Source organism: Haematobia irritans, chromosome 1 (assembly GCF_050003625.1).
Source record: "Haematobia irritans isolate KBUSLIRL chromosome 1, ASM5000362v1, whole genome shotgun sequence".
Taxonomy (NCBI): domain Eukaryota; kingdom Metazoa; phylum Arthropoda; class Insecta; order Diptera; family Muscidae; genus Haematobia; species Haematobia irritans.
Genome location: NC_134397.1, coordinates 5,647,824 through 5,667,646, shown reverse-complemented (window position 1 = coordinate 5,667,646; position 19,823 = coordinate 5,647,824). Strand labels below are relative to the sequence as shown.

General features: G+C 34.5%; 1 protein-coding gene across 1 annotated transcript in view; it reads right to left on the bottom strand.

Annotated features, from left to right (window-relative positions):
- Positions 1–4,946: 4,946 nt before the first annotated feature.
- The window catches only part of alpha-Est9 (alpha-Esterase-9), a 51,010-nt gene continuing 36,133 nt past the window's right edge, over positions 4,947–19,823 (bottom strand). Inside the window, exons 2-5 of the mRNA XM_075289031.1 lie at positions 19,214–19,526; positions 18,395–19,106; positions 10,643–10,818; positions 4,947–10,543 (exon numbers count right to left, since the gene is read on the bottom strand). Of these exons, the coding sequence (XP_075145146.1) occupies positions 10,082–10,543; positions 10,643–10,818; positions 18,395–19,106; positions 19,214–19,526 (1,663 nt within the window). The 3' untranslated portion in view covers positions 4,947–10,081. The remainder of the gene's footprint in view (positions 10,544–10,642; positions 10,819–18,394; positions 19,107–19,213; positions 19,527–19,823) is intronic.

The window sequence follows — 19,823 nt, the reverse complement described above, 5'->3', positions numbered from 1 at the left end:
TAAAAAGTTGATTGACGTATCCAATTAACATGTTGATTTCAATTAATAAAATAATTGATAAAATTAACTTTTTTATCAAGATAAAAAACTTAACTATTATACCCTCCACCATAGGATGATACCCCCCATCCTATGGTCAATCCGTTTGTAACACATCGAAATATTGCTCTAAGACCCCATAAAGTATATATATTCTGGATCGTGGTGAAATTCTGAGTCGATCTAAGCATGTCCGCCCGTCCGTCTGTTGAAATCCGAACGAAACAAGCTATCGACTTGAAACTTGGCACAAGAAGTTGTTATTGATGTAGGTCGAATGGTATTGAAAATGGATCATATCGGACCACTTTTACGTATAGCCCCTATATAAGCTGACCCTCAGATTTGGCTTGCGGAGCCTCTTGGAGGAGCAAAATTCATCCGATCCGGATGAAATTTGGTACATGGTGTTTGTATATGGTCTCTCACAACCATGCAAAAATTGGTCCAAATCGGTCCATAAATATATATAGCCCCCATATAAACCGCTCCCCAGATTTGGCGGAGCCTCTAAGAAAAGCTAATTTTATCCGATCCGGCTGAAATTTGGTACATAGTGTTAGTATATGGTCTTTAACAAAGGAGCAAAATTCATCCGATCCGGTTGAAATTTGGTGTTATTATATGGTCTCTAACAACCATGCAAAAATTGGTTCATATCGGTCCATAATTATATATAGCCCCCATATAAAACGTTCCCCAGATTTTATCTTCGGAGCCTCTTGGAAAAGCAAAATTCATCCGATCCGGTTGAAATTTGGAATGTGGTGTTAGTATATGGCCGCTAATAACCATGCCAAAATTGGTCCATATCGGTCTATAGTTGTATATAGTCGATCCCCAATCACACAAAAATTGGTCTATATTGGTTCATAATCATGGTTGCCACTCGAGCCAAAAATAATCTACCAAATTTTTTTTTTCAAAATTTTTGTTCTATAGAAAATTTTGTCAAAATTTTATTTCTATAGAAAATGTTGTCAACATTTTTGTTCTATAGAAAATTTTGTGTACATTTTATTTCTATAGAAAATTTTGTCAAAATTTTATTTCTATAGAATATTTTGTCAAAATTTTATTTCTATAAAAAATTTTGTCAACATTTTACTTCTAAAGAAAATTTTGTCCAAATTTTATTTCTATAGAAAATTTTGTCCAAATTTTACTTCTATAGAAAATTTTGTCAAAATTTTATTTCTATAAAAAATTTTGTGAAACTTAGTTATATACGTATTTTATCGACCTTTTTTAGTTTAATATATATATATATATATATATATATATATATATATATATATATATATATATATATATATATATATATATATATATATATATATATATATATATATATATATATATATATATATATATATATATATATATATATATATATATATATATATATATATATATATATATATATATACCACGTATGGTCTACATTGCAATTTAGAAGGCGGTGCTAGGAAGTTTTAAGATACCTTGCCATCGGCAAGTGTTACCGCAACCCAAGTAATTCGATTGTGGATGACAGTCTTCAGTAGAAGTTTTTACGCAATCCATAGTGGAATTAATTAATTACAGTGCACTCGCGGTAACGTGAACACCGCCTAACGTGAACACGCGCTTTCTGACACTAACTACTCCGTAACGCCCAAAAAGGTACAAAATCTTTGGCACGGTACTTATTTACTTGATATTGTGTCCAAAAGATTATAAAGTGTGAACTTTATCAAACCTGCGTACTACGCTGAAAAGTAAATTTTAAGATGTGATTTTTGATGAAATGGAGATAAAATAATTATTTGATCTAAATTTATTCATAATTCTATGGAAAACAAGTAAGGAAAGTCTAAAGTCGGGCGGGGCCGACTATATAATACCCTGCACCACTTTGTAGATCTAAATTTTCGATACCATATCACATCCGTCAAATGTGTTGGGGGCTATATATAAAGGTTTGGCCCAAATACATACATTTAAATATCACTCGATTTGGACAGAATTTGATAGACTTTTACAAAATCTATAGACTCAAAATTTAAGTTGGCTAATGCACTAGGGTGGAACACAATTTTAGTAAAAAAATATAGGTAACATTTAAATCTGAAGCAATTTTAAGGAAACTTTGCAAAAGTGTATTTATGATTGATCGCTCGATATATATGTATTAGAAGTTTAGGAAAATTAGAGTCATTTTTACAACTTTTCGACTAAGCAGTGGCGATTTAACAAGGAAAATGTTGGTATTTTGACCATTTTTGTCGAAATCAGAAAAACATATATATGGGAGCTATATCTAAATCTGAACCGATTTCAATCAAATTTGGCACACATGACTATATTACTAATTGTACTTCTAGTGCAAAATTTCAACCAAATTGGGCCAAAACTCTGGCTTCTGGGGCCATATAAGTCCTTATCCGGCGAAAAATATATATGGAAGCTATATCTAAATCTGAACCGATTTCAATCAAATTTGGCACACATGACTATACTACCAATTGTACTCCTTGTGCAAAATTTCAAGCTAATCTGGGTCCATATAAGTGCATATCGGGCGAAAGATATATATGGGAGCTATATCTAAATCTGAAACGATTTCAACCAAATTTGGCACGCATCGCTAGAATGCTAAATCTACTCCCTGTGCAAAATTTCAACCAAATTGGGCCAAAACTCTGGCTTTTAGGACCATATTAGTCCATATCGGGCGAAAGATATATATTGGAGCTATATCTAAATCTGAACCGATTTCAATCAAATTTTACACACTTGACTATACTACTAATTGTACTCCTAGTGCAAAATTTCAACCAAATTCGGCCAAAAATTTGGCTTCTGGTGCCATATAAGTCCATATCGGGCGAAAGATATATATGGAAGCTATATCTAAATCTGAACCGATTTCAATCAAATTTTCCACACTTGACTATACGACTAAGTGTTATGTTTGTACAAAATTTCAAGCAAATCGGTATAAAACTCTGGCTGCTGGGTCCATATTAGTGCATATCGGGCGAAAGATATATATGGGAGCTATATCTAAATCTGAACCGATTTCTTCCAAAATCAATAGGGTTCTATTCTGACCCAAACTAGGATCATGTGCCAAATTTGAAGGCGATTGGACTTAAATTGCGAACTAGACTTTGATCACAAAAATGTGTTCACAGACAGACGGACATGGTTATATCGACTCAGTGACCCACCCTGAGCATTATTGCCAAAGACACCATGTGTCTATCTCGTCTCCTTCTGGGTGTTAAAAACATATGCACTAACTTATAATACCCTGTTCCACAGTGTGGCGCAGGGTATAATTAATTGAAATTTGCTAATGAAATCAATTAATTTTTTAATCAAGTATGTTTTTAATGTCCAATTAAAACTGTGATTGATACTATCATTTTCATGATTGTAGACGTTTCAATTAAAAAATTAATTGGATCAATTAATTTCGTTATTGTAGCAGAAAAAATGTTTTTTGTGTGTATCACGTTTTCAAGCAAACACCTGCACCTCCTGAAAGTATGCAAAGAAATTTGTAGTATGTAAAATGGGGTGCTTCTAGGGATGATAAACAGCATTTTTTAAATTGTACTGAATAAGCTTCGAAAAAGTAATTTTTTTAAGCCAAAATATATTTTTCATTCGAATCTATTTGATTTGAGAGAAATGTCCCAATAAGGATGGTTAGGTTACGTTAGGTGGCAGTCCGATGTATCAGGCTCACTTAGACTATTCAGTCCATTGTGATACCACATTGGTGAACTTCTTTCTTATCACTGAGTGCTGCCCGATTCCATGTTAAGCTCAATGACAAGGGACCACCTTTTTATAGCCGAGTCCGAACGGCGTTCCACATTGCAGTGAAACCACTTAGAGAAGCTTTGAAAACCCTCAGATGTGTCACCAGCATTACTGAGGTGGGAAAATCCACAGCCGAAAAACTTTTTTGGTGTTCGGTCGAAGCAGGAATCGAACCCACGACCTTGTGTATGTAAAGCGGGCTTGCTAACCATTGCACCAAGGTGGCTCCCAATAAGGATACACTAATTTTAACTATTTAATTTATAAACTTAAAGAATTTTGAAAAAAGGTACAAAATCTTTCGCACGGTACTTATTTCATTGATATAGTGTCAAAAAGACTATAAAAGTGCAAACTTTATCAAACCTTGAAATGTTAATTTTAAGATGTGATTTTTGATGAAATGGGGATAAAATAATTATTTGATCTAAATTCTATAGAAAAAAATTATATATTGATATTAATTTGCCACCTTATATTGCAAATGTCATTTTAGGTGACTTTTTAGAATTTCTTTGCTAAATGACAAATTTGAGATGACAAACCGTTAAACCTACAGTGACATTTGGTATGAAAGAATCTTTTTGAAAAAGTGGGCAGTGAAGGACTTGTCGTTTCCGTAATGCCATCTAGCGGAACACAATCGAACTTACACAATGTGAGTTAAACATAAATAGCGCCATCTATTGTCAATGGATTTGTTATTATCACACCAGATATGCTTTGTAAAATTTTGTATGGCATAATTATAAGATTTATAGATGAAAGTACAATTAAGTGGGATTATCTGACTATTACGTTCATACAAAAGTTTTAATTTTTGTGGAACAAAATTTCCGACAAGCAAAATTTTCTTTCGATGCTAAAACATTTCTTCAAAAGCAAAAAACAAAATTTAAAGTAACTTTTTGAATCACTTTCGGGTTCGGTTTCGGCGTTATATGCCTAAAAAAAACAAAACGGGGAATTTCGTATATCTAAAATTTAGTTTGGTAGGAAAGTTTTTTTTTTCTTTGGGTGTAGTTCTTTCTTAATATGCTACTTACCTTTATACATATAGTTTCCAAAAAGAAATAAATAAACTCATGATATTTCCACGGGAATGCATATTCAAATTTATTTTGCCAAAATATATTTTTCTTTTTAATTTTATTGCACACATTTGAAAGGGATTTTATTTTTCAATTAATTTTTTTTTTTTCAATATATTTCCTAAATCCACTGACATAAAAAATATGTAGCTACATTAATGGGAGGTGCTTTATAAACGTTTTCGGTGTGCAAGCATGAATTTTATTTTTCGTTTTTTCTTTGTTTGATGTAATAATACTTTAATTTGTTTTTAAGATAAAAAAGCCCATTCGAGGGAATGAGGCTTCGCTTATACTTTTGCAATATTATGTGGATTATTTGTTAAAAATTTGCTTTGGTCTAATCCACATTCTTGTGGTTTTGTCAAATCTTTAGATTTTGAAAATATTTTTATTGTTTCTTTGATTTTTTGTTTTGTTTTTTCAAAAGACGGAGGGTTTTTTATTTGGTTTTCTTTGAGGTTACAATTTTTGTTATCTTACTCACTAATCAATTAATAGATTAACACTAATTTAATGATTAACATATATTTTGGGGTGTCTTATTAAATGGAGATGGAAATGAGAAAAAAAATTAAAAAAAAGCACAAAAAATTATAAATTATATAAAGACTTAAAACTTAAACTTAAAACTTTATTTTCACTTGTATTTTAAAGTTTATTATTTTAGAAGTTAGACAAGCTTTTTATAGATTTTTTGTATGTAAGGTTATTTAATGGAATTTCTAGGAACGGAAGAATTAGGTATTAGAATAAACTTAAGCTATTTTATATTACGACTTTTTTCTAATTAGTATCGCTTCACAATCGCCCATGAGGTTCGTATAAGTTTGAAACGCTTTTTGTATGCGTTTTGTTTACAGCAAACATATGTCATTATCATCATCACTTGAAAGGTACTTAAGTTGCGTCATTTATCTTTTCTTGTCTTTAACTATTTATTATTTTTATTTTATGATTACCATATATTTTTGTTATAATATTTTTAAGCTAAATATTATGATTAAGAATAGTAACTTCAAATCTTAGGATTTTTTAGTTGGTGGTTTTCTTATAGTTTTTTATTTTTTCTTATATCCTTTTTTGAATTTCTAATAACTAGAAAGCTTTCTCTTGGCCTTAATTCGATCAAAAAATCACAAATGATTCCTACTTGTCACAAAACTTACCAGCTATTCCTATATATTCTACAAATAGACTTTATAAAATACACTTTTTTAACAATAATAAAAATTTTAAAAATTTAAAAAAAAAAATTATAGGAAGATTAACCAAAAATCATTCAAGTTGAGTAGCCATAAAATCATGGAAAACCATTCTTAGGTCAATGTAAAGGGTCATTATTTTCAAGTCGATGAAGCAAATATCATTCACAATAGGTAACCATAAAAATCGCAAAGTCATTCTAAGGTCAATATTGAGGGACTTTTTATATAGAGGAGTCCAATGGTTTTCTTTTGAATATAGCATAATTAATATTTTTAATCAACTTCGTATACTAATTTAAGGTTGTAATGTTTATCAAACGATTTGCTTTTTTATCATGAAGAAATTTAAAAACCAAAGAAACTGCAAAAAAAAAAACAATCGTATGTATGCAGTGAGAGTGATTAAAACCGGTGGACAAAAACCGATGGACCAGTTTATCTTCTTACACCGATTGTCCGGTTGACCGGTAGAAGCGGTGTTTTTAAGACTCCAATGACCGGCTTTCGGTTTTTATACTTTCATTGTAAAATTGGCAATTTGACATAAAATTTTGGCTTATACAACTGGGATTTTTAATAAACTGCAATGAAAATACTTCCAAAAAGTTGCAACGTCTATTTAAATTAAAGCAAATTGTCCAACTTTTAATAAATTATCGATTTTTTTCCTTTGAACACCGTCCATCGGTTTTGGAAAAAAATCCAGTTTTACAAAACTGAGAAAACCCGTCCCGGTTTTTTGATCTAACTATAGAGTGAATACAGTTCACAAATCCCAGATTTTATAACAAGGTGCGTTTGGAAAAAGATTCCTTGAATACCTCACCATGTGCCATTAGAAAGAACATCATCCCAGCAAAAAAGAGCTTCCTAAAAAGTAGTTTGGATCCCCAATCTGTGATCCGGAAGTAGTACAAACTTAGATCATCTCCAATAAATTTTACATGGGCTTGTCATAGGACGGAAGTACTCCCTTTGCATTGCTTTAGAAGTTGTGCCCTGGAAATTAATTGGAATGAAGAAATTTAAAAAGCGAAAAAAACAATTTTTTTTTCAACCAATTTCACTTTGTTTTTCATCCATATGTTTTATTACACAGTTTTTTTCCTAATATCTAATTTTTACAATTTGAAAAACTTTTTCGCTCCGACCAGGGGTTGAACCTGGATTTGCTGGCACCATAACAGAACGCCTTAGCACACTCAGCCACAAACGCCATTGAACATAAAGCGTCGAAAGGTCAATTCAAATGTTTGTGATATGATCGTAATACGACACAAAGCGGCAATTTTTTTATCAAATATTTTTATAAAAAATTAGTTTTTATGTAATGCATCGTTTTTATTTTTTATTTTCGGCATATATTTTTTCCATTAAAAATCAACAAAAGAATTAAAAATTCTCGTAATTTGCAAAACTTTCTCAAAAGAACTTCAATGGAAGCGAAAAAGTCAAACGGCAAATCCCAGCGGGGATAAATTTTTTTTATATTATTTTTTTTACTTTTTTATTAATTTTCTATTTTTTAGTTTTTTTTTATTAGTTTTCTATTTTTTTGTAAAATTTAATTGTCCAAAATTTGCACTTAAAATAGCCTGATTGCGTTCTTTCTAATACTTGTCCACAAGGACTGCATCGGAAGTATAAAAAAGCAATTGGGGGTTCCCACGATGCGCTTTAGAAGAAATGTTTGTGGACTTGTCCAGAAGGACTGCATAGGAAGTTGAAAAAACTCGATGGGGGATTCTGGGATGGGCTTTAAAAGAAATGTTTGTGGAACAACTTCCAATTTTTTTTGCTGGGATGTGACAAAATGCATGACCCACAGCAGAGAATGAAGCCGACCCATATTTGTCGGCGGCGACTGATACTAATTTTTTGCCTCCGGCTGCAGTGGCTCCGATATAAATTTATCTATTCGGCGGCGGACAATTATCCCTTATAAAATCAATTTGAAGTTATCCGAATGGTAATGAGATTAGTTGTACAACCAATCCTACAATCACATTTACATTTCATTTAAATTTTCAAAATTTTTGCAAAATTATTATAGCAACTTGATAGTGACGGATTTTGGGTAGAAATACAACAATTATTAATAATTTTTTTCTGATTTAAATCAATATTTTTGCTTAATTGGCGGCTAATTTTGAGTCGAGATATGTCTTCAAATTCGGCGGCGACTTCAACTGGCAAAAACCAGTCGGCGGTGGCTAAACTCAATGGCGCGATTCGGCTGCTTCATTCTCTAACCCACAGATATGAATAAAATTTAAAACAGCATTTTGTCAAAAAATACAACAATTATTAATAATTTTTTTCTGATTTTAATCAATATTTTTGCTTAATTGGCGGCTAATTTTGAGTCGAGATGAGTTCTCAAATTCGGCGGCGACTTCAACTGGCAAGAACCAGTCGGCGGAGACTAAAATCAATGGCGCGATTCGGCTTCTTCATTCTCTGACCCACAGACAGAGAATGAAGCCGACCCATTTTCGTCGGCGGCGGCTGACACTAAAGTTTTACCTCTGGCGGCGGCGGCTTGACGGCTAAGCCGATATAAATTTGTCCATTCGGCGGCGCACAATCATCTATTATAAAATCAATTTGAAGTTATTTGAATGGTAATGAGTTAAGTTGCACAACCAATCTTACAATCAAATTTACATTTACATTTGCAAAAATGTTATAGCAGTTTGAAATTGATTGATTGTGGATTGAAGGTTCAACATTTTGGCAAAAATAATACAATTATTAATAATTTTTTCTGATTTAAATCAATATTTTTGCTTAATTGGCGGCTAATTTTGAGTCGAGATGAGTCTTCAAATTCGAGATGAGTCTTCAAGTGGCAAGAACCAGTCGGCGGCGACTAAAATCAATGGTGCGATTCGGCTTCTTCATTCTCTGACCCACAGATTAATTAATAAAATTTAAAACAGATAATAATATTGATTGTACGATTAATCTCATAGCGGTTCGAATTCTTTTAGTTTGAGTTTTTGAATGGTAAATTGGCCGACGTCCACAAAACGGATCGTTCTCTGTACATACGATTTATGAAGCTTTCAAAGTCTTCTCTAAATTCAAGGCAACTGACATCTTTTTTAATATTATTCAAGTCAAGTCAATTAAAAACATCATTAAAAGCTATATTCCATGGCTACTTATAAATAAAAAAAAATAAATTTAATTATTCCATGATCTTTGGTTAACTTCAATAGAAACTAAAAAAAATGATAAGGTTTTCAGTGTAAAACTCCCATTGTTTCAAAAATCTACACTCAAATACGAAATTTTAGACCAACAATATTATTTTGCTCTGATTCGTTGCAGACGAACGAGTATGGGTACCATAAATAATGATCTCTTTGCCTTTATGTAGACAAGAATAGATTATTTGGATGGTCTAAAATTTTGTTTCCGAGAAAATAATATTTTCTTTTTGTGTGTGTGCATTCTCACTGACCTTCTTAGCAAATTCCTGTAATGTTTTATAAAATGTCAAAAACTAATCTAAGTTTATTTTAGCTAACTACCATTTGAGGCTTGCTAATAAAAGCTTTGGAAGGTTTATGCATTTTCTGTAGGTATTAAGTTTTTGGGTTCGTTTGTTTATCACCTTCAAAATCCTGATAATTATTTGATCTATTATATAAATGAGGTTTCTAAATTAAACAGTTTCAAAATAAAAAAAAATCTCTTCGAACTTGGATAAAGGGTTATTTTCAACAATTGAAAGCTTTTTAAGCCTTCTACAAACTTACAACTTTTGTAAAGTTGAATTAAGCTTTTCTACACTAAAAACAATCTACAAAACTAATGCATTGTTCTCAATCTCATATTTGTTGGCTTCAATTTAAATTCCGAAAACAAATGAAAGATTTTTTATCCAATTTTCCAAAGGATAAAATCCTTTCAACCAACTCACAATAATTCATTGCGTGTGTAAAAACTTTCCCATACCATTAATTTCTTTATGTCGGGCACATCAATCACCTTCAATTCATCGGTTATATTAAGGCACTTTAGTTGACGTTTCTCCAATGAGGCAGCCGATACTGGTTGCCATAGATCTGCATGCTCTGGATCATAATTGGGATTACCATGCTCAGCGAAATGGGTCCACATACCCACCAATCGTTCAATACACTTAAATTCTTTGGTATGTTTCTTAAGCTTACGTGCTACGGAATTATAAAATAAATAGGAGAGGTCATCACCGTGACATGTGCCACGAACCTTTTTGCCACAGCTGATAATACGTAAATGATTGAAATGTTTCGAATCGAAATCGAAACGATACAAATAGGTGGGAGCTTTGGCATATTCGGAACGTGACAAAACTGTACGATAGATGGGGAACCAGAAGTATTCATGGGAGACCATCTAAAAAAAAAAAAAACAAAACATATAAAACAATAAACAAAGATTTATAATTTCAAAGATCGAAGGTTAATTTTATTGCAGAGAAATATTGAAACTTACCAATAAATATTCATTTAAAGTATCAATACTGGGAAAATTATCTCCATAGTAGGTGGTGCGCAATTGATAGCCATATTCCTTACATAATTCACTATCACGATCCATATTTAATTCCAATGGCACTACAAATCGGCAATCATTAAGACCATTCAATAACTTGGGATTATTTTTAGTGTCTAGAAAAAACGAGATTAAAAGAAACAAAGAAAGAACATTTTATTATTGTCATTTGTTTCTTAATCCGAAGTATCTTGTGGTTATATGAGACTTAAATTGTAGATACGTATAGAAACCATTAATACCTAATAGGTATATTTAATAGCCATGTAAAGTCTATTTTCAACTTGTGTCAAAATCAAAAAGTGGTGCCAAATTGTCAGTAGACAGCATTTTACGGCGTGCCAATATCTTCTTGTCAGACCATATAAATTTGAAGTCAATCTCTTTTACCCTGATATCAATTTTAGTTTTTCAACCTCAATTTCAGAAAAAAAAAGTTGAGTGCTCTTTTATTGTCTGATACATAGATTGTCTGATTAAGATGATAAAGTCTGAATTTGTAGTATTCTGTTTTCTTCTACGAATTTTCTATGATTTATTTTAAAAATATTTAGAAATAAATATCCAATAACACACAAAATAATATTATAATTTTTGAGCTAAAAATAAATTGTTGTTACAGAAAATTTTTAAGTTCAACTAAATTTTTGTTGATATAACAAAATGTTTGCCGATATAACAAAATTAGTTGCTAAAGTGACTAAAATCGTAATTGTATTTACAAAATACATTGTTAGCTCAAATTTATTAGGGAGCTACCGTGGTGCAATGGTTAGCATGTCCGCCTTGAATACACAAGGTCGTGGGTTCGATTCCTGCTTCGACCAAACACCAAAAAGTTTTTCAGCGGTGGATTATCCCACCTGAGTAATGCTTCTGAGGGTTTCAAAGCTTCTCTAAGTGGTTTCACTGCAATGTGGAACGCCGTTCGGACTCGGCTATAAAAAGGAGGTCCCTTGTCATTGAGCTTAACATGGAATCGGCCAGGACTCAGTGATAAGAGAGAAGTTCACCAATGTGGTATCACAATGGACTGAATACTCTAAGTGAGCCTGATACATCGGGCTGCCACCTAACCTAACCTAGCTCAAATTTAAACATAATTTTAATTGTATTGACAATAAAATTAAATGATACTTTTTTGTGTGAATAGAAAATGTGTATAGATGCTTATATCTAAAGATGAAGCGGGAAGAACAAGATGTGTTTTGTAATCCAACAAAGGATTATACCAACGAAGCATCCCGGGGAGCCTTCTCCGTTTGCTGTTGGTCTCAGCCGGGATAGAGGAAAACGCAGGACCATGGTATTGTTCAGTCTGCCGAAACCTGATCCACCACCTGTCGGTCAGGTGTAACCGGTGCTGGGAGTGCACAGTGGATGCACTCATACGACAAAAATAAAAAAATCGAAGTCGACGTACTGGACATGAAGGGTAAAAAATAGTCGTTAAAGACATCATATTTATTACCTTTCAGTTCTGTTTTATGATTTCTAACGGTTCTTACGAAATATAAGCAAGAGAAGTGCAAGTATGCATTGAAGTCCGAGGTGTATATAAATCAACTCGAAATTTAAGTCAAATACACGTGCCTAAAAAATAAGAAAATAAGTGGCAAAATTAAATATACCGAAAATGGAAGTTGTTGTAAATGGTAATAAGATACTTTCTGTATAATAATAATTTTGAAAAAAAAAAATAAAAAATCAATATGGTGTTTATAATATATTAGTTTTACGATTCAATTTTTTGACTGTGTTTTTAACTTTACATGGAGATTCAAAATATATATCCCACTCTTGCTGCTTCAAATCTTGGTTCCACATATTTGTACAAGTGTCAACGTTAAGGAACTCTTTAGTTTATTTGCAAAAATTTGCATCAATTTGTTTTATCAAAGATATAGTAACCCTTCCTCGTTGTTTTGGAATGTGATTTTTGTTTAGCTGACGCAAACATTACATTTGTTGGTACAAGTGATCAAAAATAGTGTTTTTGTAGTTAAAAAAACTAATTCTTGGCATTGTTTTGTTTATTCTCTTTGTGTTCTTTCCGATTTTCTTATAATTTTGACATTTGATGTTATTGTTTCTTTGATTCTAGTTTTCGTTTGTTGTATTATATTGTTTTGAGTAAAATAAAAACAAAAAAATTTTAACTTAAAAATACTCTACAGCTTCAAAAGAGAATTGATAAATTTGCCAGCTAAAAAACCATCATGTAAAAATAGAAAAACAAAAGTTATTGTCTTTTTCGAATGTCGATTATTCACCTTCTTTATATATATATATATATTTGACACTATTGTTACATGCACATCTTCGCAATGCGTATTTTACCAACCCAAAAGAGATGAATAATTTAGGAAAGTGCCTTGAAAGATCAGTCAAGAAAGAACATTTTGAATTTTGATTATCGCCCTTGCGCGCATATATACGATTTTTTGGATATTTTATTCACATTTCTTATCGATTGGACATTAAAAAATGGAAAGTTATGCCCGAAGATAAACCCACATTTTTAAAAAGAAAAAGAGAAATTTAAAAAATGTTTAAAAATGGGATTAATTGTGGATAGACCGAAAGTAGGAGGTAGTGGGACATCGAATGATGGAAACACAGCTAGGAGATTTTTCAACAATGTGGATTTGTCGGCTGAAATAACGGGCCTTGATAAAGACTTACTTCTTAGATGTGCAACTTTATTACAAGCCATGTCGTCAGGGTATGAAATAAATTCAACAAAATTTAACACATATGCACTAGATACTGCCAGATCACTAACACAGAAATATCCCTGCACTGAAAAAAATATTAACCTAATATGGAAGATTATGCAACTTAAATTTTAGGACCCAAAATTTACGCAATGCTAAGGACAAACTTCTTTAAAACCATGACATTTTATTTAAAAGAATGTTTATAATCCTTGGTTCAAAAAATTTTTTCATATAATTAAGGACACAAATCTTGAAATTTTGCGTCTCTCTGCTGAAGTTGTAGATCTTTAAAGTAAGGCAAATTTTCCTTACAATAAAGAAAAACATTTTTAATTTAAAGATATCGTCTTTAACTCAAGTGACATTTTGAATTTTTAAATTTAAGATAAAAACGCCAATATAGGCAAAGACTTTTTTAAAAATTTGCAAAAATCTTTGGTTTAAAGTTTTTTTTTTGCATTAAGAAAACTGTTTTTACTTTGAAGTACCTGGCATAATTTGGATTTTGAAATTGGAATTTGTTTGTACATAAATACCTTTATTAAAATATCGCAAAAAGAAAATAAATATTCGATGAATGAGATCTGTTTCCAATTTTAATTTTATTAATCCGAGATTTAAAGTCAGGGAGGTACGTAAAAAATGTCTTTATTTTAAAGAAGCCGCATCTTTGGCTCGGAATCAATACCAAAATCCTTAAGGGAAGGTCAAAATCTTTGGATCCAAGTAAACTTTTTGTTGAGTGTGGTAATATCTTCCACCAACTGTCCATAAAGTTTTAATACATGCTTCCGATATCATAGATCATGCATTAGTGTCTATTGGGGAACTTTCTGAGGAAGCTGCCGAAGCAAAAAATAAATATATTAAAAGATTTAGGCTCAAACAAACTAGAAAGACGTCACGCATTGCAACTAACGAGGATTTGTTAAATCGGTTGCTCCTAAATTCAGATCCATTTGTCACAGGTCAGAGGAAGTTACCATGCAGCAAAAAAATAAAATTTATTGACATCTGTTTTTGATTTGTTGGAAGATATCTAAACATTATTAAAATATAGATAATATGTACACTAAACCCACATACCAAAGTTTGTTTAAATAAAGTTAGTAAAATAAAGGAGCAGAAATTATGGGTTTTTGATTTTTTAATTTGTATGGGAGGTACTACGCCCCTTAGTCCAACCCCGCCCATAATTGCACAAAATTATACTTTTATATCTATACACTTATTCTAAAAGTTTCAGAACGATACCTCTATTCAAACTATTTTTGTCGCTCCATCCCATACAAATGCATCCACTGTGGAGTGGGTGCACTTCCGGAACTGCTCCGGCTTAACATCGCTAAGCTGAATTCCACCTGCAGCCTACGCCATTGTGATGGATACAATGTGCTTCGAAAGGATCGCACAAGAAGTGGAGGTGGTGGCCTGGCTTTCATATTACACCGTTCCATGCAGTATAGACCTATCCCGCTTGTGCCAGACACTAGTGACCCGTATATGGAATGTATGGAGGTAGCAGTCAAGTCTGGGGCTGCCGAGATAGAGCTATACGATGTGTACATACCGCCGGTTGGTAGCTGTGCTCCAGGGTATAGCCTAAACATTGAGTGGCTGTTGTGCGGGCATAACCGAGTCTTTAATACCCACCATGAACTTTGGCGTTCTCTCCTAGGTAATGACCAGAGAAGCATAGCTTTGGCAGAGCAGATAGATGACTCCACATTTTATGGGTGACAGCAGTAGCTAGCCAGATTTATCTTTAGCGTCGCCTGGTCTGATAAATGACGTTTCCTGGCAACCCGTCATTTCATTGGGATCGGCCCATCTCCCCATAATTCTCACCATTAAACGACCCTCCGATTTCATAACCTCTGAACCCCGGACGTTCATCAATCAAAAGAAAGCCAACTGGGAAGGCTTCAGAGAATCCACAGATCGCCGCTTCAGTTAGCTCCCGTCCCCCTCTCATGTTCATGTTGCCCAGAGGTTGTTCTGGGCCATCATCAACGCAGCAGCCGCTAGCTTCATACCCGCTGGTCGAATTGGCCAAGTGAGGCCCAACTTCCCAGCCGAAGCGGCGGGACTCGCAGACGAGCGTGATGAACGCCGTCGTGTTAACCCTGCTGATCCCAGAATCAGGGAACTGAATCTAGAGATTAGTAAGATAGTCGACGAGAACAAGCGGAACACTTGGTTAGAGCACCTGAAGCAATGTAACTTAGGCACAGGAACGGGTAAATTGTGGTCAACAGTGAGAGCCCTCTCGAACCCCACCACAAGGGATGGTGGGATTGCAATAACCTTTGGCGACGTGACGCTGACTGATCCGAAGAGATGCGCCAGATTTTTCAACAGACAGTTTGTCGAGCATCCCGAGAATGATAGAGCGAAAAGGAGAGCCACTCGGCGCATACGTGGTCTCCGAACCGATGACACACCACAATTTACCACAGCCGAAGTTACCAATGTCATCAACAGCGCGAAACCATCCAAGGCGCTGGGCCCCGATGGAATTTCAATGCTAATGGTGAATCATCTGGGAATACTGGGAGTTGAGTACCTGACCAGACTCCATAATTTTTCCTTAGAATCACTCATTATACCCGATGTCTGGAGAATTTTCCAGCTGCCCATCATCAACATGGATTCCGTAAGGTACACAGGCACAACGACAGCCTTGCATGCCATTTAGCCTTTTTAAGTCGTCCGCCCATGGCACTGCAATTTGTGATAAGCTCCGCGGTAGAAACAAGGTCCTCAAGTTGCTTGCCGGCAGCACTTGGGGTGCGGACAAAGAAACCTTGTTAACTACATATAAGGCAATTGACCGGTCAGTGGCAAACTATGCATCGCCAGTATGGACACCTCAAACGAGTGATACGCAGTGGAATAACATACAGACCTGTCACAACGCTGCCCTTAGAACTGCAACAGGATGTCTCCGCAGTACACCCCTGGATCTTCTTTATGCGGAGACCAAGATCATCCCAGTGCATCGACACAATTACATGTTATCAAAGCAGTACCTCTTGGGTTGCTATCGAAGTTGTCATCCAAATCACCATCTTGTGGATATACAACCCCACCCAGAAATGTAAGGGCTGATCTTCACCTTCTAGAGCCCGAGATCCAGTGTTACAAAAGAAAGCCTCTAGATCAGGCAGCATACCAGACAGGTCCGAACAGGATTCATGAGGATACTGTAGCTACAAGGTTAATCCTGTTCCCGGAGTCCGACCGCCGCCCATAGCACCGGAGGAGAGAGACCTCCCACGACAGACCAGGGTAGTTTTGACCCAAGTAAGATCAGGCAAGTGCAGCCGCCTCACTTCATACTTATCCGTGATTGACAGCAGCGTAGCTGCTAGGCCACATGACACCCGGCACCTTTTTGCTTGCCCGACTAAGCCTACCCGTCTCACCACCAGATCACTCTGGACACACCCCATCCTTGTCGCAGAGCTCCGTGATCTGGCTACTAGTTGAACTACACAAACATAGAACAAAATGGATGAAACTACATTAAAAACTGTTACAACAACAACCAACGAAGCATAGGTAGAAGTTCAGTCAGAAAGCAAAGGTTGACCCAATTATAATCCGACGAATTCACTTTTATCTATATCTTCTACCAAGTATTCCCACCATATCCGAAAAGACATCCCTATATATGGCATAAACATTCCATACATAGAGAAATGTTGTGTCGAAAATGCTTGCAACCCACAACTATTTCAAGTTTCCTGATTTACGAACTTTGCCATGGAGTCAGTGAAATTCGCAGGGTTATAAACGAGTACAATTTGGTTTGGGATTTTAATGTATTTCAAAATAAGCTATTTACTCCGCAGGACTAAGTCTCCAATCTGAGATTTAACCTTTAACCGGTGAGGTGAAATTTTTTTGCGTAATTTGCGACGTGTGGTAAATTTTACCCCCTCTTTTACATTAATATTTTTTCTGTAAAAAAATGGTTTTTTTGTATCATTATTATATTTGTTGATTAGTAAACATTGTATTTAACGAAAATAAAACAATATTTCGAAATATTATATGTTCTTTCAATGATTAACATATACTTTATTTCACACGTCTTTTTTAAAATATATGTAAACGAGTGTTCGAGGTGGTAAATTTTACCACCACGTACCCAGTTAAAGGTTAAAGCAGTCGGACATTGGTCTGAAGTTCAATTATTAAGATTGCATCGCAATAGATATCAGCCACCGAGACTTCCATCTACGAATCTACATCAAAGACAGGGAGCCACCGTGGTGGCTAGCATGCCCGTCTTCAAACGGTCGGTTTCGGCAGATAATCATAACGTTTTTCAGCCGTATAATGCTTCAAATATTCCTGAGTGTATCAAACTTCTCTAAAAGTGCTTTCAACGTAACAGGAAATGCTGTTTTGACTATGCTATAAGAAGAAGGTATCACAATGGACTGAATAGTCTAAGTGATCGGGCTGCCACTATACCAAATTTAATCTTAACATCTAAGACAACGGTTTAATGGTACCACTCAGATATTAAGCGGCAGGTCAATCACCGAGAGTTCGTGCAATAAAGTTACCACTGAGTTTCCAATATCTAGCCAATCTACTGCCTGTTCACTGAGACATCGGAAAAAATGTCCACAAATAAAAATTGGGACGCACAAACTTTGGTACGGGAATGAGGATCAATATTTTCATTATTATTATTGAAAAAAGAAAGAATTAAACTTTGCCTCAAAATTACAAAAAGGTGGCACAAGAATAAAAAAATTGTGACAACGATAATACAGAAACCCCTAAATTTGTATAAACTCGGAGCACAGACAGTATCACCACACCTCATTTTATGTGACTACTGCAATTGGGCAATTGGCTAAATTCAATCGCTTGGAAGTTTCTCATGTGGAATTTTTAATACAATTTTGTTTTGAAACAAATACGGTCTCACTTAGACTACATTTCCACTTACCAGTATACAATAGTAATCCCTCGTTGGAAACTCCACCAATAATCATTGGTATATTATTACCCCATGCATTTCGCATCATTTCAATTGGCTTTGTGGGCACCACACAGTGTTCCGTGACATAAGGTTCCACTACAGGACCAAAGGAGAAACCTATACGCTCTCGTTTCTCATCATCCGTACACAAATCTTCATTGGCCTTAATAATGTCAGAACCTTTGGCATTCTTTAAAAAATCAAAGACATCCTTTTCATTGTCTTCCCCTGTATAGCCTGCAGTGACAGCCAATCGATAGGGCCAATTACGTTGTGGTGTTTGAGCCCAAGGTGAAAGAACTGTACCAGACATACAAATGGCTTTGTGAAATAATCCGCGAGTTTGTTCGGTTAACATCATATAATGAACTGAGGCAGCGCCAGCACTATCTCCAAAGAGGGTTATATTATTGGCATCACCACCGAAGCGAGCACAGTTCTCTTTGACCCAACGTAAAGCCATTACTTGATCTTTGAGGCCTGCATTGCCGGGTATATCAAAGCTGGGATCTTGTAAACACAAAAATCCAAAGGGGCCGACTCTGTAGGTTATAGAGATCACCACCACATCTTCACGTAATAAATAATCGGGACTATAGAGATCACGAGACGCCTCACCGAACTGGAAGCCACCACCATAGATCCAAACCATAACTGGCAAGGGGCGTATGGGTTCAAGCTTAAAATTGGAGAAAATATTAAAGCCAACATTTAATACCATTTTTTATTAATATATCCACTAAATGCTCCAAGTAAAAATTTTATATATATTCTAGATCAACTTACATTCTTTGTATACACATTTAAGTAGAGACAATCTTCCGATCCATCTGTCATTTGAAATACAAAATGTTTCTGCAATGGCTTTGGTCCAGTTGATGTACAACTCCTTACTTCTGTCCATGGCTCTGGTGGTTGTGGAGCTTTGTAGCGTAACTCACCCACTGGTGGTTTGGCAAATGGAATTTTCTCGAATGAGAAATAAGCATCACCATAGATGGACTTACGTTTGACTCCTTTGACAGGACCGTAAACTGTGGACACAATGGTCTTTTCTTTACTACGATAACGTCGCTGTTGGACTTTAAAGTCAACCATTCTGAAAAAGAAAATTAAAAAGAATTAGTAGATTTTTAATTTTTGTTTTTGCTTTAATATTGAACGTTCATTTTTAAATTTATATATACAAAATTTTGAGTGTAAATATATAGGTGGTCCTAAAAGTCTTTAGCCAACAAAATAAAACTAAATACTCCGCGGATAATCTCTCTTCCAAGGCGAAAACACATTTGCGAATATATTGTACTATGCGATAATAAATTTCTCTCGCATCAGGTGGTGAGACTAGGTCCTTATCGCGCCATCCATGTATTGACTACAACGTGGTTGTAACAAT